The 23407-nt window shown below is 43.2% G+C and overlaps 1 protein-coding gene across 3 annotated transcripts in view; it reads left to right on the top strand.

Annotated features, from left to right (window-relative positions):
• ATP8A1 (ATPase phospholipid transporting 8A1) overlaps positions 1-23407 on the top strand; it is a 245141-nt gene that overhangs the window by 140357 nt on the left and 81377 nt on the right. For all 3 annotated transcript variants that reach the window (XM_054029714.1, XM_054029717.1, XM_054029715.1), the window contains 2 exons: positions 12346-12484; positions 14017-14081. In XM_054029714.1, the coding sequence (XP_053885689.1) occupies positions 12346-12484; positions 14017-14081 (204 nt within the window). The remainder of the gene's footprint in view (positions 1-12345; positions 12485-14016; positions 14082-23407) is intronic.

Below are 23407 nucleotides of genomic sequence, written 5' to 3'. Positions count from 1 at the left end.
TGCGGAACTTTCGCATGCGTAAGGGCACTTTCATGGAACTTTGTGACTTGCTGTCCCCTGCCCTGAAACGCCAGAATACCAAGAAGAGAGCAGCCCTCACAGTTGAGAAGCATGTGGCGATAGCCCTGTGGAAGCTTGCAACGCCAGACAGCTACCGGTCAGTCGGGAATCAATTTGGAGTGGGCAAATCTACTGTGGGGGCTGCTGTGATGCAAGTAGCCAAAGCAATCACTCAGGTGCTGCTACGAAAGTTTGTGACTCTGGGAAATGTGCAGGCTATAGTGGATGGTTTTGCTGCAATGGGATTCCCTAACTGTGGTGGGGCAATAGACGGAACCCATATCCCTATCTTGGCACCGGAGCACCAAGCCACCGAGTACATAAACCGCAAGGGGTACTTTTCAATGGTGCTGCAAGCACTTGTGGATCACAAGGGACGTTTCACCAACATCAACGCGGGCTGGGCGGGAAGGGTTCATGACGCTCGCGTCTTCAGGAACACTACTCTGTTTAAAGGGCTGCAGCAAGGGACTTACTTTCCGGACCAGAAAATAACCGTTGGGGATGTTGAAATGCCCATAGTTATTCTTGGGGACCCAGCCTACCCCTTAATGCCATGGCTTATGAAGCCGTACACAGGCAGCCTGGACAGGAGTCAGGAGCTGTTTAACTACAGGCTAAGCAAGTGCAGAATGGTGGTAGAATGTGCATTTGGCCGTTTAAAAGGTCGCTGGCGTTCATTATTGACTCGCTCTGACCTCAGCCAAAGAAATCTCCCCATTGTTATTTCTGCTTGCTGTGTGCTCCACAATCTCTGTGAAAGTAAGGGGGAGACCTTTATGGCGGGGTGGGAGGCTGAGGCAAATCGCCTGGCTGCTGATTACGCGCAGCCAGACACCAGGGCGATTAGAAGATCACACCATGAAGCGCTGTGCATCAGAGAAGCTTTGAAAACCAGTTTCATGGCTGGCCAGGCTACCGTGTGAAATATCTGTTTGTTTCTCCTTCATGAAAACCCTCCCCCTTTACTGACTGATTTTCTGTAAGGAACCCACCCTGCCCCTTCCCCCAGCTTTCTTTCAAACCAAATAAAGTCACTATCATTTAAAAATCATTTATTCTTTATTAATAGATTAGAAAAAGAGGGAGGGAACCCGGGTGGTATTTGGGAGGAGGATTGCTGGGAAGGAAAAAGCCACAAAGAAAAGGTTAAAAAAATGACAGCCTTTTGCTTGGGCTGTCTACTGGGGTGGAATGGGAAGGTGTACGTAGCCTCCCCCCCCGAGTTCTTACACGTCTGGGTGAGGAGGATACGGAACATGGAGAGGGGGGAGGGTGGAACAGGGGCTGAAGCGGCAGTCTGTTATCCAGCAGCCATTCCTGAACCTCCACCAGACGCCGGAGCAGCCCCAGCATTGCATCCTTCATCCTCTGGTCTTCCTGCCGCCACCTCTCATCTCGAGCGTCCCTCCTCTCCTCACGTTGGTCCCTCCTCTCCTCACGTTCACTGACTTCTTTCCTATACTTTGAAACTGTTTCCTTCCACTCATTCACATGAGCTCTGTCACTGCGGCTGGATTCCATAATTTCAGAAAACATGTCCTCCCGCGTTCTCTTCTTACGACGCCTTATCTGTGATAACCTTCAGGATGGAGGAGGGAGGCTTGAGGAATTTGCAGCTGCTGTAGGGAGGGGAAAAAAGAGAGAATTGTTTTAAAAGCTACATTTTGCAGAACAATGCTTATACTCTTTCACGGTGACCAACACTGTTCACATTACATAGCACATGTGATTTCTGTGCAAGGTCGCATTTTGCCTCTTAATGCTGAGTGCCTGTGGCTTTGCTGCTAGAGATCACAGGTCTGGGCAACAGAATTCGGCTTGCATGCGGCCATGGTAAGCTTCTACGCCCTCCTTTCCCACATACCAAGCATAGCTTGTAGAGTGCTGCAGAATTGGGAAATGAAGTGGCAGCACTCCACACGAGCTGTGTCCAATCTCAGCCAGTTGGGGGGGCAGTGTGGGGGGGCTTGTCTGGGCCCCTTCAGGCAAGTAGAGTGCTGCGGTTTTTCTGTTAACATTCAGCAGCACCAGAAAACAAACTAACCACCCCCCCCTCTCGCCATGAATTCTCTGGGATGATCGCTGTACCCCTCCCCCCCACCGCGTGGCTGGTATCAGGGAAGATCCCTGCAGGCACCAAACTAACCCCCCCCCCCCCCCCGCCGCCGCCCCCCTCCCGCCATGAATTCTCTGGGATGATCACGGTACCCCTCCCCCCACCGCGTGGCTGGTAACAGGGAAGATCCCTGCTAGCCAAACGCGAAAAACTCAGGGCCAATTTCCCATCTGCGCTTGGCTAACTGCAGGGAAGGATTTATTTTCCGCCACAGGCAAACAGCCCAGTAGGAACGGCCACCTCTGTCCCCTTAATTAAGTTCCCGTATTTCAACCAGGTTACCAGGAGTGATATCACTCTCCTGAGGATTACACAACAAGATAAAGAACGGATGTTGCTTGAATGCCAGCAAACACCGGGACCATACGCTGCCAGGCTTTGTCAGGCAATGATACCAGATTACTTGCTGCAAGCATGGCGTGGTCAAGTGTCCTACCATGGAGGAGGGAATAAAGATGCACTGCCCAGAAACCTTCTGGCAAGGCTTTCGGAGTACCTCCAGGAGAGCTTCATGGAGATGTCCCTGGAGGATTTCCGCTCCATCCCCATACACGTTAACAGACTTTTCCAGTAGCTACAGACTTTTCCAGTAGCTGAACTGACCGCGAATGCAAAGTCAGGCAAAGTAATCATTAAAAAACGTTTGCTTTTAAAACAAGTTTTATATTTTAAAAGGTAAACTCACCTGAGGTCCCTTCCATGGGGTCATGGTCTTGGATACTGGCTTGGGAGGGTACTTCAGTCAGGGTGATAAAAAGATCCTGGCTGTTGGGGAGAATGGAGTGCTGTGTGCTCTCTGCAAGCTCATCCTCCTCCTCCTCCTCCTCCTCTCCCCCATCGGCAGAATCCTCAGGCGTCGCTGATGAGACTATCCCCGACCCAGAATCCACGAACACAGGTGGGGTAGTGGTGGCAGCCCCCCCTAGAATTGCATGCAGCTCGGCGTAGAAGCGGCATGTCCGCGGCTCTGACCCGGAGCGACCGTTTGCCTCCTTTGTTTTTTGATAGGCTTGTCTGAGCTCCTTGACTTTCACGCGGCACTGATCTGAGTCCCTATTGTGGCCTCTCTCCATCATGCCCTTGGAGATTTTTTCAAAAGTTTTTGCATTTCGTCTTTTAGAACGAAGTTCTGCAAGCACTGAATCCTCTCCCCATACAGCGATCAGATCCAGTACCTCCCTCACGGTCCATGCTGGTGCTCTTTTTCGATTATCAGCCTGCATGGTTACGTGTGCTGATGAGCTATCTGTGGTCACCTGTGCTCTCCACGCTGGGCAAACAGGAAATGGAATTCAAATGTTCGCGGGGCTTTTCCTGTCTACCTGGCCAGTGCATCCGAGTTTAGATTGCTGTCCAGAGCGGTCACAATGATGCACTGTGGGATAGCTCCCGGAGGCCAATACCATCGAATTGCGGCCACACTAACCCTAATTCGAATTGCTAAAATCGATTTTGGCACTACTCCGCTCGTCGGGGTGGAGTACAGATATCGATTTAAAGGGCCCTTTACATCGAAATAAATAGCGTCGTTGTGTGGACGGTTGCAGGGTTAATTCGAATTAAAGCTGATAAATCCGAATTAAAGTCGTAGTGTAGACCAGGCCTCAGACTGTGATTCACAAAAGACAGCAAGCTAGGCAGGGAGCTGCCTAAGCTAGTTAATGGGAAATAGTGATGACTGAAATGTGTTGTAAGCCCCAGTCCTCTTACAGAGATAGGCGCCTAAGTCCAAGCTTCAGGTGCCTATTTCTGCTTGCAATTCTCAGCTATGAACCCTCTCCTGGAGTTAGGCACATAAGGCATTTCTTGCAAGAAGTGTTGTTTTTATCTAGCACAAGTGGCAATAGGGTCCTTGGGTCCACATAGTTCGGGGGCAAGATCCAGTACCATTAACTTGGGTAAACTGCTTGTCAAAATGGTTTAGTACTCAGTGTCAACAATACTCAGGTCCCCAGGTTAGCTCATTACAACTGTGTCTAATGCTGACATGACTTACTGTTTCTGAAGTATCATTTGCTAAAGGAGTATTATTGCATACACCAGTGTCACTAAGGTGTCATGATCTGTCACAGGTTCAGGAGAACCACAAATTGTGATGTTACAGGTCTAGCCTAAGTGGCATAGGCCCCCAGATTTATCTACATTGACTGAGTCTGGTTCTGAGAACCTGGCACCATTATCTCTGTTTTTTATAGATGGCAACATACTCCCCTGATAGTTTGAGAGTTATTGAATTGGCACTCCTAAAATATGCATCTACTATCCTAGTCTCATTTAAACACCATTGAGAGGAGATATCTACCAATGGTTTCTCCCAGAGCCTGCAGAGTTAGTCAGCTGAGACCTTAGGCATTCCTTTTGTGAGAATCCCTCTAGAAGAAATCGGTAGAACTGGTCATGTTTCAAGGACAAAGTTCTGACTAGAATCTGTAACAGCATTAGTTGGCTACGAAACCTTTTTAAAGGGATGGGAGGAGAGGGGAAAGACAACTGCAGATGATTGGGAGATGCCCACAGACACTGCAGGAAGTTATAGGGCTCTTGAAAGTGGGGGAATGTTGGGAAGACCTGTGGAGAAGGCCAAACTCCAAGCAAGAGGTGCTCAAGACTAAACATGCCCAGTTTTTTTAACCTTTTCTCATAGGTTAGGTTTTCTATACTTTTTATTGTTTTTGTTGCTTTCTTCTGTACTCTTTCCAATTTGTCCACATGTTTCTCAAAGTGTGGCATCCAGAACTGAGCACAGTATTTCAGTTGAGACCTCAGTAGTGCTGAGCAGAGTGGGACAATTACCTCCCATGTCTTAGATATGACGTTCCTGTTAATACCCATGTGATGAAGTGGACTAGGGCCAAAGGTCCCTGCTGGAGGCCTCAGGGTTCTGCCACACCCATCCCAGGAAAGGAGAAGTGGAGAGGTCCTCCAAGCAGGCTAGAGTGGCTGCAGGGGAGGCAGACAATCAGGGCCCAGGAGGGCCATATAAAAGAAGCTACAGAACGGAGCAGAAGTTGAGCTGGAAAAGAAAGGACTGCATACTTGGCTGGCTGAGAGAAATGCAACACAACGGACAGCTAAGTGGGGGCAGGGACAGGGGGAGCAAGAGGCTCCTGGTTGGCTGTTAGAACTGAGCCAAAGAGTTTGCTAGCAAGACCGGGAGAGCAATGAAGTAGCTCCTGACTGGCTACAGACACTGAGTAAGGACTGAGCCTGGGGAGGGCCGCAGGAAGATAGTGTCTCCAGGGAGGAAGCCCTGGGGATACAGCCCCATACCTGGGCTAGATTGATTTAAAGCCTGTGGACACACCCATCCAGAGGGGGCACTTGCAAGAAGTGGGTGCTAACCCCATTACAATGCCACAGAATATTAGCCTTTTTTTGCAACTGCATCACTTTGTTGGCTCATATTTAATTTGCGATCCACTATAACCCTTCAATCCTTTTCAGTAGTATTATCTGGCCAGTTATTCCCCATTATGTATTTGTGCGTGGGATTTTTCCATCCTAACTGTAGTACTTTGTTGGATTTCATCTTGTTGATTTCAGACCAATTCTCCAATTTATCAAGGTCATTTTGAATTCTGATTCTGTCTTCCAAAGTGCTTGCAAACCAGCTTGGTGTCATCCTCATAAGTTACAAGCACACTCTCTATTCCATTATCCAAGTCATTAGTGAAAATATTGAAAAGTACCAGACCTAGCACAGGCCCTTGGGGAACCCCACTGGATACATCCTCATAGTTTGAAATTGAACCATTGATAATAACTCTTTAAATATGGGTTTTTTTCAGTCAGTTTTGCACCAACCTCAAAGTAATTTCACCTAAACCACATTTCCCTTGTTTACTTATTAGAATGTGGGACTGTGTCAAAAGCCTAACTAAAAATCAAGATATATCACATCTGCTTCTTCAAAATCATAAACCCATCTGCCAAAATCACAAATGGCTTATTTTGGCCTCAGTCTGGCATTATGTAAAGGGAGTATGTCCAGACCAGGCTTCTTTATTACCAAGGAGAATACCCATTGTCACCAGTCCTGCTTCAGGGTGAAATAAGACCCTTTGCCAATAACAAGCTCCCATTTCTTGGACAGGAATCAGGAATTACATTATGTGTCCCCTCTGATTCCATAGGATCAGAAGATCTGACTGACCTGTAGACACACATGGCAAAGATATTGTCATTGTCATAGCCATAACCAGGTCTTACAAGTTTGATTCAAACATCCTATTTCTGATGATAGCACCACTTTCCAAATTACTAAAACAACAAGGAGTCTGGTGGCACCTTCAAGGTGCCACCGGACTCCTTGTTGTTTTTGTAGATACAGACTAACACGGCTACCCCCTGATACTTGATTCCAAATTGGAATTTTGTCTTAAAGTTGGGAATAAGAATTTACCTCCTGAATTGTCTCAGGTTGACATGCTTGATGAGAGTGTTTCTCAGAAGTCTAGTGGGTTTTCTTTTAATTGGAAAGCAAGAGTTTTTGACCAAACAAAACCCTCTTGTGTTTAACCTTGCCATCTTTTACACTTTGAACATTCAGAGCCATGTTATGTGTTTGTGCAGGCTGCATGGGTTGTGACTTCAGCTTTCATCTTCACATGCTCAGAGCAAAAGTCCTCCCTCACCTTGCAGTATCCTAGTTTATGGAAGGATTGCTCCATGTACCACTAGGCTTACATCAGGTAACTGCTTTGCCTTCATGGCTGCACCAAAGGAATATGGATTGTGAATTATGGTTGTGCTGTGAGTACCACAGGAAGGATATACCCTTTTAGCTGCCCCAGGGGTATTTCCTGTGGTGCACCTATCTCTTTTGATTTGGGGTTGGAGTCTTGCTTCTCAAAGCTCTTGGAATCTCTAGTCTGATAAATGTCAGAATATCATCTGTGCCATTTGTCACAGGGTAGCTGCACCTCTGACTTTTTCATGTCTTCTTTGCAGACACTCCACACAGGCTCATACCTTTAAACATCCCCTTTCTCAGGGCAGGAACACACATTCTTCTTCCTTCATACTGGAGATTTAGGCTGCAATTCCAGCAGATTATCCCAGCAGATCTTACTTTACTGTAGAACCTGCATTTCTGCAGTCTTCCAGTACTATGACCTAGTTTACCAATGATCAGATAGCTTTCACAAAGCACAGTATATTTAAGACAAAAGCATATCAATCAGTAAACAGTATACTCACATGCTGAGCTTACCAGGTATTACCTATCATCCACATGGGATCCTGGTAGGTCCATACACAAGTTTGTCTGTTTTTTATTTCAGAATCTTGTGACCCTCTGAGTCATCTCAAGCTGAGCTTTTATACAGTTTGGGGCTTTTGTTTTCTGGCCCTCCTTAACCCAGTCAAAACCATTATATGCAATTTCCCATTGGGAGATGGTACTTCTCCAGTGCTGTTTATCTGTCCAGGGATTTGCATTAATTACCCTCCAGTGATTTTAGTTCCTGCAGGAAGCTCTGTAACCCTTCTCCATGGAATACAATTCCTAATTTGCAAAGATAAATATATCATTTATAGATAAAATAGTCTGAGGTTTTCATGCTTGCAAGCTCTCAGATCTGCCACACCATACACCCAAGAGAATATTTGTTGCATCAATAACTACTGCCTGGACTTACTGAGATACAGGCAAAATAGCCAGTCTTCTATGAACTAGTCCATATGGTATATTTGATCAGTCAGTGTCCTAAAATCACTATTTCTGGTCTCGCGTCATTTCTGTTGTCATGTCAAACAGACCAGCAGCCTGTATGCATTTTCCCAAGTATCTTTTATAACCTTATTAAGACTTGCCAGGCACTCATTCACTTGCATATATCAAAAGTTATTCAACTAGTCTGAAGACTGCATCCATTTCAGGCCTTTTGTTTTCTTTGTAGAGTTTTCAAAGCTGTTGCTTAAAGTTGTATATGTATTTACTTAAAAATAATTGTTCCTCACTGAGGTCTGATGTGGGAAACTGAAATTGCGGTCACTTCCAATGTAATCTAGTGCTTGTGCCTGTTGTGGAAGTTTTGCAGTCCTTTTCACCTAGAATTTCTTCCTAAGGGCTTGTACTGATCATGCTTCTCTTTCACAGAAAAGACTATGCCGAGGGCACTCTAAGGGGGAGGGGGGGAGAGGGGTTACTTACTAGTTAGTGTTGTTCTTTGAGTGTGTTTCCTCTGCATACTCACACTCCTTGCCTTCTTTCCCCGCTGCTTTGAAATTTCAGGAAGACCATTCTGAAGTTAGGGAAGGAGCTAAAGGGTGGTTTTATACACATGGAATCCTCTGTGAGGGGGAAGGAGAAGCAGCCCCAGCTATCAGTGCTCACTAGAAAAAATTGTTAGCTTAACACCAGAGGCATTATAACCCACAAGTGGGAATATGTAGAGGAACCATTTTCAGAAAACCAGGATTACTAGTAAGTAATCCCTCCTTTTTAAAATAATGTTATGATACACCAGCTGGCATGCTTCTGGTGCTAAAAATATTTCCATGAATTGTTTTTGCTGAAATTCCCAAAATTGGAACTATTTTATCATAGGGATTTTATCAAGATTCAATATAAATTATGTCATTGCCTTTAGTGTAGTCATCTATGTAAAGTAATGTTAATAATTAAATTAAGTCTAGTGTAATTGTTCAAACCATGTGTACAGAAATACAGAGTTCAAATCCTGTCACTAGTGTTCACAGTGGAGTTGAAACTGTGGTTATCGTTCAGGAGCCTAATCTTAAAATAAATTATACGAAGGCTAAAAGAAAGCATATAGATGTTTCTAGAAAAATCAATCAGTTATATATTACTAGGTTTCTAAGCTGTATTGTAGCATTGCATAGACCTTTTCCATAGAGATTTAGAGCACAGGAAGAAAAAAGAATAAAAGAAATAGCAATACTATAGTTAGTGTTGAGATGGTATTGCAGTTCTAAACCCCATTTTCAGTAACATCACGTTTAAATATAAATTGTTCATGTTTGGTCTGTTCCCCAAAGCAGCTGTTCTTTCAAAGTCTGATGAAAATGCATTCAATCATTTTGTAATAATACATTATGTAGGTGTAAAAAAGTATGTTTTGCAGGGAGAGTGTTTTTTTTAGTTACTAATAGGGAACAATAGAGTACTACCAAGGTCACCAAGCACAAAACCAAAGTGAAAATTTTACGAATACTGCAAGATTTAATGCTAAGGTGTTTAATAAAAATAAATTTAAAGCAATAAGTTAAAGCAACAAAAGGCAGAATATAAACATTTTCTTAAATAGTTGTTGTCAATAGAGTTTCCAGAATTTATTAACAAGAAGACAAAGGACCCAATATTCAGAGGTGCTGAGGACCCATAATTCTATCTGGGGAATTCTAAACCATGGGAATTGAGAGTGCTTAGTTAGGGTTACCATACGTCCGGATTTTCCCGGACATGTCCGGCTTTTTGGGCTCCAAATCCCCGTCCGGGGGGGGAAAGCCCAAAAAGCTGGACATGTCCGGGAAAATCGGGGGGGGGGGGAGCCGGGACGGGCCGGCGGAGCGGGGCCGGACCGGGCCGGGGGCTCCGGGGCCGGCCGGCGGTGCGGTGCCTGGCTCGGGGGCTCCGGCGGGGCCGGGTCGGGGGCTCCGGCGGGGGCTCCGGCGGGGCCGGGCCCGGGGGCTCCGGCGGGGGCTCGGGGGCTCCGGCGGGGCCGGGCCCGGAGGCTCCGGCGGGGGCTCGGGGGCTCCGGCGGGGCCGGGCCCGGGGGCTCCGGCGGGGGCTCGGGGGCTCCGGCGGGGCCGGGCCCGGGGCGCGGGGGCTCCAGCAGGGGCTCGGGGGCTCCGGCGGGGGCTCGGCGGCTGGGCCCGGGGCTCGGGGGCTCCGGCACTGCCAGGCTGGGCCGGGGGCTCGGGGGCCAGGCCGGCAGGGCCGGGGGCCGGGCCGGGGACCGCAGTGCTGGGCGGGCCGGGGGTGGTGGGCCAGCACCCCAGGGCCGGGGCCAGCCTGGGCCGCGCCTCCTCCCCCCACACTCCCCCTTACCTGCTTCAGGCTTCCCGCGACTCAAATGTTCGCGGGAAGCAGGGGAGGGGGCGGAGACTTTGGGGGGGGCGGAGTTGGGGCGGGGCTGGGGGCGGGGGCGGGCCCGTGGAGTGTCCTCCTTTGGGAGGCACAAAATATGGTAACCCTAGCTTAGTACCTCTACAAATTGTCTCTGTCTCTCTTAATTATTGTTCCATCCCTTCTTCTCAGCATTGACTGGGCTCAAATAGGACAGTTGCACTTGGAAACATTAAAAGAAAGAAAGTGGGGTTGGAGTACAGTAGTAAAACCAGAAACTTCTTAGTGCTAATCCCTTCTTTTACATTCATACCCTCTGTGGCCTTTGACAAGTCACTTAGACCCAAATTTTTAAAAGTGACCTCTGATTTCCATGCCTCAAGTTTTGGATGCACAACCAGAGGCAGTAAGGTGGAGGATGTTCCATGTGTTATGAGGGCAGCATTGAAGAAGCCACAAAGATGGGAGAGGAATTGGATGAAGAAAGAAGGATCTGGTGCTAGAAGAGCAATATCTAAACATCTACTAGGGATAAACATTTTAATATCAGCAGTTGTGGACAGCATACACCCAAAAGTCTGCAGAGAGTTATCTGAGGAAATCACTGTTCATGTCAATTTTTAATAAAACTTGGAATACTGGGGAAATTCCAAAAGACTGCCAGTATTCTAAAGGGCTAATGAGATTACCCCAGGAATTATAGGCCAGTTAGCTTGACATCCATCACGTGCAAAATAATGGAAAGCTGATACAGTATTCAATCAGTAAAGAATTAAAGGATGGGAATATAATTAATCCCAATCAACATGAGTTTCTTGAAAATAGGTCTTGTCAGACAAACCTAATTTCATATTTTTATGAGATTGCGAATTTGGTGGATACCGGTAACTTCATAGATATAATATATTTAGACTTATGTTTGGCATTTGACTTAATACTGGACAACACTGTTAAAAAATTAGCACTATACAAGCACACATTAAATGGATTAGGAACTGGCTATCTGACAGATCTCAAAAAGTCAATCAAGGGTTCCACAAGGGCAAGTTCTAGGCCCAATGTTATCAAATATTTTTATCAGTGGTCTGGAGGCAAATTAAATCCCTGTTGATAACATCTGTGGATAATACAAAGATTGGCAGAATGGTAAATGATGAGGGCAGACTAGTCACACACAGTGACCTGGATTGCTTGGTAAAATGGGCCGATTCAAACAAAATTCATGATCCTAGATGTAGGATCAAAGAATGCAGGCCATACGTATAGAATGGGGGATTGTACCTTGGAAAGCAGTGACTCTGAAAAGGATATAAGGGTCACAGTGCACAAACAGAACATGAGCTCCCAGTGCAAAGCTGTGGCCACGAGGTCTAATGCAATCCTTGCATGTAGAAATAGGGAGGTATGTGGAAACAATTTTATTCTTACATGTGGCATTGATGAGACCGGTTCTGAAATAGTGCACCTAGTTCCAGGGCCACAGTTTTAGAAGGATATTTGAAATATTGGAGAAGGTGCAGAGAAACACCACAACAATTATTTAAGGGCTGGGAGAAAATGCCTTACAATGAGAGATTTGAAGAGCTCAATCTGTTTAGTTTATCAAAACGATAAGAGTGAGAGATGAAATGATTACGGTGTATAAGTACCTTCACTTGAGAAGATATGAGCTAAGTTAAAGCCAGACAAATTCAAATTAGAAATAAAGCATAGTTTAACAGTGAGGGTGCTTAACCATTGGAACAAACTACCAAAGGAAGTGGTGGATTCTCCATCTCTAGAAGTCTTAAGATCAAGACTGAAAGCCTTTCTGAAAGATATACTTTAGTCAGGCACAATTTATTCAGCTCAGTACATGGGTAACTAGGTGAAATTCTATGGGCCATGTTATACAAATCAGACTAGATGATCTAGCCTATAAAGACTGAAAAGGGAAGCTTTCAAGACTCACCAACATAGTCTGGAAAATCCTTGTTCTTTAAACCAAGGTGATCAATACAGTTTAAGAGATATGTGTGAAGAGTTCAGAAAAGTAAATATTAAAATTACTGCTTCTGGAAAAAATTGGAGATTTCAGTAGCTAAACTTCAATTTGAAGTCCTTTAATTATGTCTTTAATTCTGCGTTTTCACAGAATCTTCAACTGCTTGGAGCTACAGCCATTGAAGACAAGCTGCAAGACAAAGTGCCTGAAACCATAGAAACTCTAATGAAAGCAGACATCAAAATTTGGATTCTTACTGGAGACAAACAAGAGACTGCTATTAACATTGGTATTGTATTTGATTTTTGAGGTGTAGTTAGATCTTTTTAAGAATCTTGTGATAAAAGCCATCCAAGATGTAAAGGAATTAGAGCAAAAATGCTTTCAGACAAGCGGGGTATATTGTAGAGGTAACAGTATCATGTGGCACTCCAGGATTTAAGTGCTAGCTGATTATGCAGTATTTTGAGAAAAAAAGCTTAAGACCAATTTATTTCATAGTACAACGTTAATTTAGAATTTTCTGGCTTTCCTCTGCTTGTTCACTTAAAAAGTAGTTCTTGAAGGATTTTATTTGTTTGCTCCATAAATAATTGATACCTATCTATAGTCGAATCCACCTTAACAAAACTTTGGTCCTGTAAGTTCCTAACATTTTTAAATTATTTCTTTCTGAGGTTTTATTTGGGAGATGCTGCTGCAAAGTGTGACCACCCTCAAACCACAGAACTCCTGCAAAGCATTTTATTGAACTCCCACCAAAAAGATAAATAGAAATAGTTCACATTTTCCTTCCAGCTCTATAAGAAGATAAATTTTAAAAAGCAGATGAAGTACAGATGGGTGGCACAGGGTTTTAATTTTTTTAAAGCATTTTGAAGTAGATATGTATTCTTATGGTGTGGATCACATGGGGCATTCTCATATGGAGGTGTTCTGGAGGCATCAATACAGTGCGCCTCATCTTCCAAACACTTTACTCAGGCATATAGGCTCACTGATATTAATGGAACTAGTTGTGGGAGTAAACTTACACATGTGCATAGATGTTTGCCAGCTCAGACCCAAAAAGAACAAAAACAAGTTTGTCACTGAATCAGCAAGCTTGGTATTCCTAGTATTGTTACATGATTGTTATTTTTCTTATAATATTAAAGTGTTCTAGCTAGACTATTTCCGTTCCTTATTCCTAAAAGGTTATCATAGTAGAATGCCAAGTCAATACTAATATGAATGTGCAATGTCACATACATGTTATGGATATTTTATTGGGAATTTTCATAAATCCTGTAAGAATCATTTATCTAGTGAAAATATAGCTCTGTTCAAGTGATAACATCATAAGAACAGGATGAAAATATTATCAGACCAAATATTGCTGGTTGGAATTATTTTTACATTTTGTATTCCAAAAAGTTGCCTTTCTTTTCTTGTGATAAATACTGTAAAGAATAGGCCAGACTTTTTCTTAAGTATACACAGTTGTGTACAATACATTACCATGTGTCGAACATACAAGCACAAATATCCTATCTGCATGCACACCTTAGGAGTTTGCACACACACCCAACGTGGCTATTTCTGCATACAAGCACCTGAATTGCACACTCCCATTGTTTTTGGTACATGGAAGTTACAGGATTTTATAAACATTTGTGCACAATTACATACTAGCTATGATAATCTTAGCAAAATGACTGTGCTAATGTGTTAGATGTTGAATGTTTTTCAAAATTTCATCTTTAGTTTAAAGAGGAAATATTTGGTTAAATTATCAATGTTCTAGAGTAGAGCAGTTATTTGTAACATTTTTTTTAACAGGTCACTCATGTAAACTTTTGAAAAAGAACATGGGACTCATTGTTATCAATGAAGGGTCTCTTGATGTAAGTAAAATCTGCAAATTCTTCAATATGAAAAATAATGATTAAAAGCCCCATTAAAACATTGTTTTATTTTACTTAAAATATCCAGATATCTGTAAATATATTTCCTTTGCGAGAGAAGCAACTTTAGCATCTATTACTTTAGTCTAATGTAGCAAACTGTTAGAAACTATTAAAACTAATAGTTTAATTCCTTTTCTTATTTTATTGAGTTTTTGGTCAGCTAGCCAAAATAATTTGCTGCTTATTATGCATCAGGAAAGCTGCATAATAAAAGGATTGGGCCATAGTGCTGCTGAACGGCTAGAGCTAATTCATGTCTGTTTTTATACGGAATATTTAATATTTGGTAAAGCACTAATTAGTGCCTGTGTATGGTATGCATCAAACATTATTGTTAAAAAAACTCAAATGACTAAGTAAATATTGAAATGTCAACAGCAGGAATTTGATTTACCAACTTTATCAATCATTTTAATCTCTTAAACTTGAGTAAGTGATTGGGCCATATTTACCCCTTTTATAATCCGATGCAGATCCACTGACCTGTGCCAGATATGTACTTTGAAATCCATGTGTAATAATAGTGTCAGTTACCATTTTCTATACCTCAGATTTACTGCATTGCAACCTTTCTAACAATGTGATTAAGTGTAGGAGAGATAAAAATGTTGTGTTAGCTCATAAGAAACCCCCCAAAAAGGTTTTGATCCCTATGAGCTATTTTTTGCCCTTTAGAATTCTAAACAACATACCATATTTCATAAATGGCAGAAAAGGTCTTTAGATCAGGAAAGATTATGACATTAAGTGGGAACATCTCCTGGGGCTGAGCAGAATAAGGAATGGAAAAATCATATCCCTCTAAGGGATCCCTGAGTAAAATTAAAACCAGAGAATGAAAAGAAATCTCTCTTGCATGAAAGTTACCTTTGCCCCAAAAGACTTAAAGGGAAAACCCCAAAAGTATTAAGATGAATTCACCATATAGTTCTGTTCAGATCACTTGAAGTTGAATCTGAGGAGGGGATTATAGGAGTATAAGAGGTGAGTTGGGTAAATGCAGAGGGAAACTGAGGGAGAAGGAGTTAATAAACAGAAAAGAGAGGAGAGTGAGAAGCATAACAAGCAGGGCAGCATGATGTTTGGTAGCTGAGGGTTTTAGTGATGGTGTATAGGGGCTGGATGAAAAACACCCAACACCCAGTGAAAAAGCCAAGAAATTAGAAGATAAAAAATTCAGAGTCCATGTTTGAGACTTGAGTGACTGCTATGTCAAGAGACTGTGAAGGCTTCTCCGACCAGTTATTCTTATTATTTCCCCATGTGTTGCTGGCCCTGGTGCTGCAGAATGGAAGACTCCTCTGAGTCCAGTAACAATGAGACCTGTGTGAAGGAGCACAGAAACTGCTGCCTGGCACAACAGGGTTTAAAGAAAACATGTGGGCTCAGCTAGCCCCACCCCAATATACCTGCAGCCAATGCCAGGCCTGGAGGGGAGAGAAAAGAAGGGAGCCTGGCTCAGTTGGGGGCTGATTGGCGAGGAGGCAAGAGCTCTCTGTTCACCTACCTGAAGGGACGGATCAGTGACCTGCCAGCCAACGCAGCCACTGGAGACAAATAAGCCTTTCCCTGCCAAAAGGAGCTTGCTTACTGTGGGATAATTGTGGGAGCCACACCACAGATTAAAGAGACTTTAATAGGAAGTCACCCATGGAAATGGGTCTTCAACCCTCCTATTCGCCCCACCCGGCAGAGAGGCAGACCCATCAACCCCTGTTTAGGGGCTGAACCATACAGGACTCTGGGGAGGGTCTGGGTCCCCCTCCAACTGCTCTGACCAGCGAGCTAGCCACTAGACCACGTAGCCACCAAAGACGCAATCACAACTGGTGAAGAATGCGGGCAGTGCCCTGGTCCCTGCTGTAGGGAATTTAAATAAAAACAAACAAAAGGAAAGCCTTTGAATGGAGATGGAACAGCTATTGAAAGGATGGCTGAGCAAAACACTCCTGCACCAGATGGCCATGCAGCAGCAGCATTTAATTCATGAATTGACAAGCCCAGCAGCAGCTGGTCCAGCAAGTGGCCTCCATATTCTGACCCAGTGCTCCAGCAGAGCCAACTAACTATCAGGCTTACCAAGATGGGGCCTGATGATGATCTTGAGGCTTTCTTAGAAACTTTTGAGCCGGGCCGCCCAAAGGATTCAGGGGGCCTGGGGCAAAGCCCTTCCATAAAAAAAAAGTTGCAATACTATAGAATACTATATTCTCGTGGGGGCCCCTGTGGGGCCTGGGGCAAATTGCCCCACTTGCCCCTCCCCCCTGGGCAGCCCTGCTTTTGAGCGAGTAGCTGTGGTAGCTCAGTGGTCCCGAGACCAATGGGGTTCAGTGCTGGCCCTGTACTTAACCAGGATAACACAGACCACATATTGTGCTTTAGACCCCGCTGCCGCCAAGGAATATGCCCTGGTTAAGGCCACAATCCTCGATGCCTTAGACATCTCGGAGAGGACATTCCATCAATGTTCCCGGGAGGAATGGTACCCACCATGAGCCCGACTCCGCCTGTCCACCCAGAAGCTGCGGAACACATGCTAGAGATGGCTCAAGCCAGAGGCGAAGTCAGGAGCGCAGTTTCGCTGAACTGGTCCCACTAAAGCAGTTTGTCCAGATCTTTCTCCTTGGGGGAAGAGAGTGGGTGTTGCAGCACCATCTGGAGACCATGATGGACACCATCCAGCTCACTGAGAATTACCTAGCTTCCAAGTCCTCTGTGATGATGACTCCCCACCCCCACCCCAGGGATCGGTTGGGACCAAGAGCTCCATACCACAGTCCAGGTAGAAGAATGGACCATAGATACGACTTAAGGGGAAGAGGCAGATTGTCTGAGGTCTTTTCTTCCCTCACAAAGCTCTTTTTTGAAGATACGTAGTCCCGTACATCCTACTCAGAATGAGTAGTGAGTTCTGCAGTATTAATTGCACAAACACTTACCAATATGCAAGCATGTTCCAAACTGATGTTTGCTTTTGGTAGAGTTATATTCAGAAAAGTGACTCCATAGCACCACTGTATTCTTCATGTTTTCTCTCAGGGAGATTTTTCAAACAGATTTTCAAACAGATTTTCACATAGTATCTGAATTTATATGTGAAAACTGGCCAGTTGTACATCTGCCTAATTTCACTGCATAAGTCATTTTTCCAAAAGTAGATAGTGTTCATCAAACTGTGTGCTCAAATTTAGAGGTAGTTTATAAAATTTTAGCTCTGTGTCAGTGATGTGCTGCCAATGTTTCAAGTTGCTCTCTTAGAAATATACTGCTTCAATTGATGGTGCATGTGATATTCCCTGAGTAAAATATGTTCCACTACTGCCTATGTTTTTATCTGGGTGGCTTGATGTGATCAGGTGTATCAAGCAGTCTCCCCTGGCTACTATGCTTGGTCAAGCCAGTACTGGATTTTCAAAGTCTGTGGGATGGGAATGAGTAGGCACACAGTTACTGGGAAGGAAAGAAGTGGGGTACAGTGTTTGCAAAACGCTGATTCACTGCAGCAGGAGTTTGGCCCCAGCTCTTCCCTTCCTTGCACTGCTAGCGGAAGGCTGTGAGGACTACAGCCTTCATTTCCTATGTGTTCCTACTGGTGCTTGTGAAGAACACAAGAGGGGAGTTGCCCTTGCATCAGCTGCCAAAGCAATGGTGGATGCACCTGCTGCATGGTGACTGCCTCTGCAGAGCAGCAACTGGCTCAGTTCCAGCCTTCAAGGAAAGCTACGTTATTTACACGCAAAGCTGGCCTTAATGTTTTTGTGAAGACTTGTGAAACAATTGTTAGCCAACAGGCAAAAAAACAACAACTCCAAACTCTGATCGCTGTCCTCCATTTTCACACCAATATATATAAGGCCAACCTAAGGGATTTGGGCAGCGTTAGCAAAATGGTTCTTTAGGATACATCCCAAACTTAACTTTCTCATTTTACATAAAATTTGGGATGTGAGAGGACCTGAAGGTACTACTGGCCTCCTAATTCTGAAGTGAAGCCCAGGTTTTTTTGGTCCTTTCAATCCTACTGATTGGTTTATTTTAGTTTAGAATTTCAAGATTATCTCCACAAAGGTAGAAAATTACTTTAAAAAAAATGTAAACAGACTTCTCTTTGGGTTCAAAAGCCAGCTCTCTTAAAGAGCTCACGTGACAATGCTGCATGTCATTAATGTGCTGTGGTTGTTTGTTTCAGTAATTCTACTTAATTTGTTGATACAAACAGCTTTTAATCTTTGTAATGGGGTGCACTCAGCTCTTGCGAGTGCCTCCTAGCCAAGTGTATGCATGCCTTCAGTTTTTTCTCAATTTTCTCCACTTGTGGCACCCCCTGTTGGCCGCTGCCCTCGTCAGGAGGGTCGTTGGTGACCCAGCCCTCCAGCCAAGTTACACTCTGTCCATGTGCAAAACAAAAAAATTCCTTCCGGGGTACACAATCCAAAATGTCCCCAATATCCTGCAGCCATCCCTGGGCTCAGTCTTCTAAAACAGTCCAACAGGGCCCATCATAGGACCCTCAGTTGGTATGTCCTTTTCAATCTGCAGCAGAGCTCACTCTGGCCCTGCAGCTCCTTTATTATGGGCCTGCTGGGTGCTGATTGGCTGTTTCCTGCAGCCTCTCCCCTTGGCTGCTTCTCCTGCAGCCACTGTAGCCCTCTTGGACAACCTCTCTACTGCTCCTTTCCTGGGATGGGTGTGGCAGGACCCTGAGGCCTCCAGCAGGGGGCCTCTGGGTCTAGTCCACCTTGTCACACTCCTATTATCATTGCAGAGTCTGAATAGCTATGGAAAAGCATGCTGGATTCAATTCTGCCTCGCTCATCTATACCAAAATGATCAGATAAGCTTCAGTTGTACAATACTTATCACTGGTGTTGGTGCAGCAGCAGGAAAAAATACAGGTTGATTCTTCTAACTGCCATCTTCTGCATAGTTAACCTGAGATTTGAAAATCTTCTTTCGTATTGGATACTTCCCTATTTGATTTGGAAGTACTTGAGAAATAAATATAGAACCCTGTGTTATCATGAGTACAAAATCACTTTTTGTAGTACAACAGTTTAAAAGCCCCTCAAAAAAAATTGGAAAATCTCCCCATAGGGAAGGTATTTTTAAAAACTCTTTTAGAATGCCTAAAAGTAGTGGACAGTTTTGCTAAGTTTGCAATGAGAGTTTTTAAGGATAATTTAGAGAATCTATTTATGCTTCTTGTACTACGAACAACAATGGAAGTTGAGGTGAAAAGTAAACTTTGTAATCAATATCAGAGTCTTACAAGTAGAGTCAAAAGTTAAATGAATCGTGTGCAGAGGTTAGAAATAGCCATAATACACAGTATCTTGCAGTGTTTGTTAATCAAGAGCACATTTTTTGAAAAAACAACTGTTCAGTGAATAAAATACGCTATTGTAATTGTAAGTCTTTATTTTATAAATTATTTCCTAGACTTTCATTTTTATGTAACTGTAATGTTAACAGAGGAGAATCTACTTCATACTAAACATTTTAAGAATATGTATAGCCATGGCACAATATTACTATCTGGAGGGTGTAATTGTAGACAAAAAGAGAGGTCTACCTTCCGTTGCAATTTCAACAGAGGAAGAGGAGACTAGGAAATTAAAAGGAAAAATTCCAATCTTAAAAAATAACCCCCATCATCTTCCATCTGAGAAAGAGAATCCGGAAAACTTTGCCTCCGGTGCCTTACAATGTGGGCAAAAAATATGTATTCTGGAAAAAAGGGTTGGGGCAGATCCTAGGATGCTAGTCCCATTAAGCCCATTTAAAAGTGTATTTAAAAATTACTTCTGCTCAGTATTTGTATGTTAGATTGTCATATTTATATAAATCATTGAAATGATCCCATGACCATGTTGAATTTAACATGTCCCAGGCTAAATAGGGTGGGATTATTGTGAAGACTGTCTTCCCAAGAGGAAAAAATACAGAAACTATATTCCTGAGGAGCAGCCCTCATGGAATGTATATTTTCCTCAAGTCAAACTTTCTATACAGCAAAGGTATAAATAAGTTTCTCTGTTCCTGTCGACCTCCAAAAGCCTTCTTTGCAGCTGGGCTTTCAAGCATAAAACAGGAGAAAGAGAGGGTAATTGTGGCTTTCTGAAGGCCACACAAAGAACAAGAGTTACTATAAATATTTAATCTCCATTTCTCCTTCATGATACTGCTTTCATAGAGTCCCACTGTAGGAGATTAGGTCTCAGCAACCTTCCTGAAGAAGTGGACTGAGAATTCCTGCTATTTAAAACAGTGATAGAAATATTGCCCTCCCAAAACAAACATCTGCTGTTGATGCTGTGTTCAAAAAATAGGGATTTGTGAGGCTGTGAACCAAAATCTTCATAGCAGCCCTAAAGATTTCAGTTACGGGCTTATCATAGATACATGTAATAAAAAATTGTGTCCCCTTAAGTAACTGACACCTGAGGTGATACTCAGGCATGGGAACATCAAATACTTCATACTGTGACCAGATGCATAATATTATCCACTTAGTCTCCAAAGGCATAAATAGTCCATTTGATTTTTTTCTAAACAGCTTAGATATAAGTAGTAGCTAACAGCTCTTTTATCATTCGTGGTATGTAGATTTAACTATCTCGAAAGGTTTCTAATTTTTTTTAATGTGGTAGCATAATTAAGCCTTTCTGGATTGCAACATGACTGCTTTGATGTCCTGGGACAAGGGACAGGGCATTCTGCCCTAAAGCCTAGCAACCCTGCTGATGTATGAAGAGAATTAAGAGCCACATGCATTGAGAAGAAATTAAAAAAAGATTTAAATAAGCCCTTTCTCCCAGTGTACTAGAAAGACATTAGATACATACAATGAGTGAGTTAAGTCTTGCCTTCAGTCCCTCACAACATCAGACACTCTTTAGATTTGTAGCAAACAAGCCCATGTTGATGCCCCATCTCGCTGTCTGGAGTGGCTCATGATCATGTGTACCCACCTCAGGACAGACTGTCAGAAAAAAGGGCAGAACCCCCATATTGATGATGTGTTCTATAATTAGATTTCACCAAGCCAGTAACAAATGTGAACTCCTGGATCACTATACCAGTCTTACCATGGAGTCTCAGACAGCCCAATCAAACTCTCCAGTCTATCTTAATACCCAGACAAACTGGACTTTGTGATAATAGGTCACTTAAGCCAAAAATCACACTACATTAGATTGCTCCCAGTCCCAAGAGACCAATCACTTACCCCAGCTCAATTGCTACTCTAGATCTTACACAAAAGACCTCACTGGTAGCCAATTCTATAGTAAACTAACTAAAGGTTTATTAGCTAAGAAAAGGAGTGAGAGTTATTGAGAGGTTGAAGCAGGCAAAATATATGTACAGGTGAGCCACAGTCTATAATTCCAAATGATGGCAGTGATGTAATAAACTACCAGTTTCCCAAAAGTCTCTCAGGACTACCCAGAATAACTCTGGAGATCTCTGTCTTCTCGTTCAGTTGTTCCACCCTGTTAGAATCCAAACAGTCCAGAGATGAAGGATCTTTCCCTGAATCCATACTTATAGCTTCTTCTCACAGAAAGCAAGCTGACAGGGTCACTACCCATGTGGGCCTTTCCTTTGATGACAGAATGTGAGGAATCTATTTAAAGTCTTTGACCACACAATGACCACTTGCTTTGAAATTAGCACTTTCCTTTAAAGTTCTTCATTTGCATTCCACAAGGCTTCTTCGTTGTTTGATGGGTTATTTAGTTACAGCGGTATGCACAATGCAAATATTTGCTACTCCATTATAACAGGATACACATAAGTAAAAACAATGCATGTAATATTCCATTCATTTTCATGAAGTTTAAACACCAAACCCTCTTATACATTTAACAATTACTTTGATTTATACTAATATACAAGTGAATTGACCTGGGTCTTCAGCATGAGCAAACCCCTTACAAATATCATACAACCACAGAGGGTTTGAGTGACCACTTATGTGAACCACTCCAACGCCAACATTCCAACTCAGATTGTTGGCAATGGTATCTTTTTTTTAAACATGCACCATGGAGGTATAAATAAAGGTCACTTCATTCCAGATGCATCATTCACACAGATCGATAACCTCCTGATATAACACAAGTTGGCTGAGATCCTCCCTGTCCAGGAAATACATTGAGACTATAATATCAGTGAAAATCTTTAGAAGATCCCCTCTGATCTATGGGAGAAAGGATTTGAAAGGCAGCCTGATAGCCCTGGGCTCTAGCAAATTTATTTATTCTTGACTCCTGCAGTCTTCAAATACCTCAACAGTAAAAAATGCTCAGTATGCTCCTAAACCCAGAGTGGAAACATCCTTATCTATCATTATTTGAAGAGCAGGCTGAGGGAAGGGCAACTTCTTGATGACATACTCTAGCTGTGCTGCCTCACAAGAGTCTTAGACCTTCTTAAGAAGAAACTGTCATATCCAAACTATAAAATACTTGGTTTGTACAACAGATTCAACCAGTTTTGCAATGGCTACATCTGTAATCTTGCAAAGGGGATGGGTGACAAAAGTGCAGGCAATCGTCAAGACTAATACACACAACATGTCACTGGGCTTTCAAGCCTGGACCTAGCTAGGTTCACTGGATGGGATTTTGGAACCATCTTGAGATAGGCATGCAGGAGCCCTGGTGAAATATTGGCAGGGCTCTTAGAATCTGAGTTGAGACCAGCATGTATTTTTTTATTTGTTTACTCACAGACTGGGAGATGTGAAGAAGAAGCAAGCCCTCCCACAGGGTCTCAGCTACTACACTATAGGACTGAGCTCTCATGAGCTAGGAATCCAGATATAGGTTCACCTTCAGGCTTTGATGATACAGTTGAGTTACAAGCACAGCCTGTTAATTGGTGAACACCTTGGTGACTGCTGACAGCCCAAATGATAGTATCTTGTATTGATAGTGGTCATTGGCCACAATAAACTTTTAAGTGGTACTTATGCTTTTGCCTTATCAAGATGTGGAAGTAGGCATCTTGAGGCCCAAGAGTCGTGAAAAGGTCCATAGTTGAAACAAAGGACAGGAATACTGTTAATGGTTTTATTCTATTGCAAATACTGTATCTCTACTTCCTGTCTTGTTTCATGCATAAGATGAATGCAATGTTCATGCAACATTAATGTTGAACAGGTAAAATAATAAAAAGTCAGGAAATGCAAAATAAGCATTATTGTTAGAACCTTAATTTGTTGTATTCCACATCCATTTACATTATAAATAGCATTA

This window comes from Malaclemys terrapin, chromosome 5 (genome assembly GCF_027887155.1).
Source record: "Malaclemys terrapin pileata isolate rMalTer1 chromosome 5, rMalTer1.hap1, whole genome shotgun sequence".
NCBI classification, from domain to species: Eukaryota; Metazoa; Chordata; order Testudines; family Emydidae; genus Malaclemys; species Malaclemys terrapin.
Note: the sequence above shows the minus strand (reverse complement) of the source record. Positions and strands in the feature narration are given on the sequence as shown.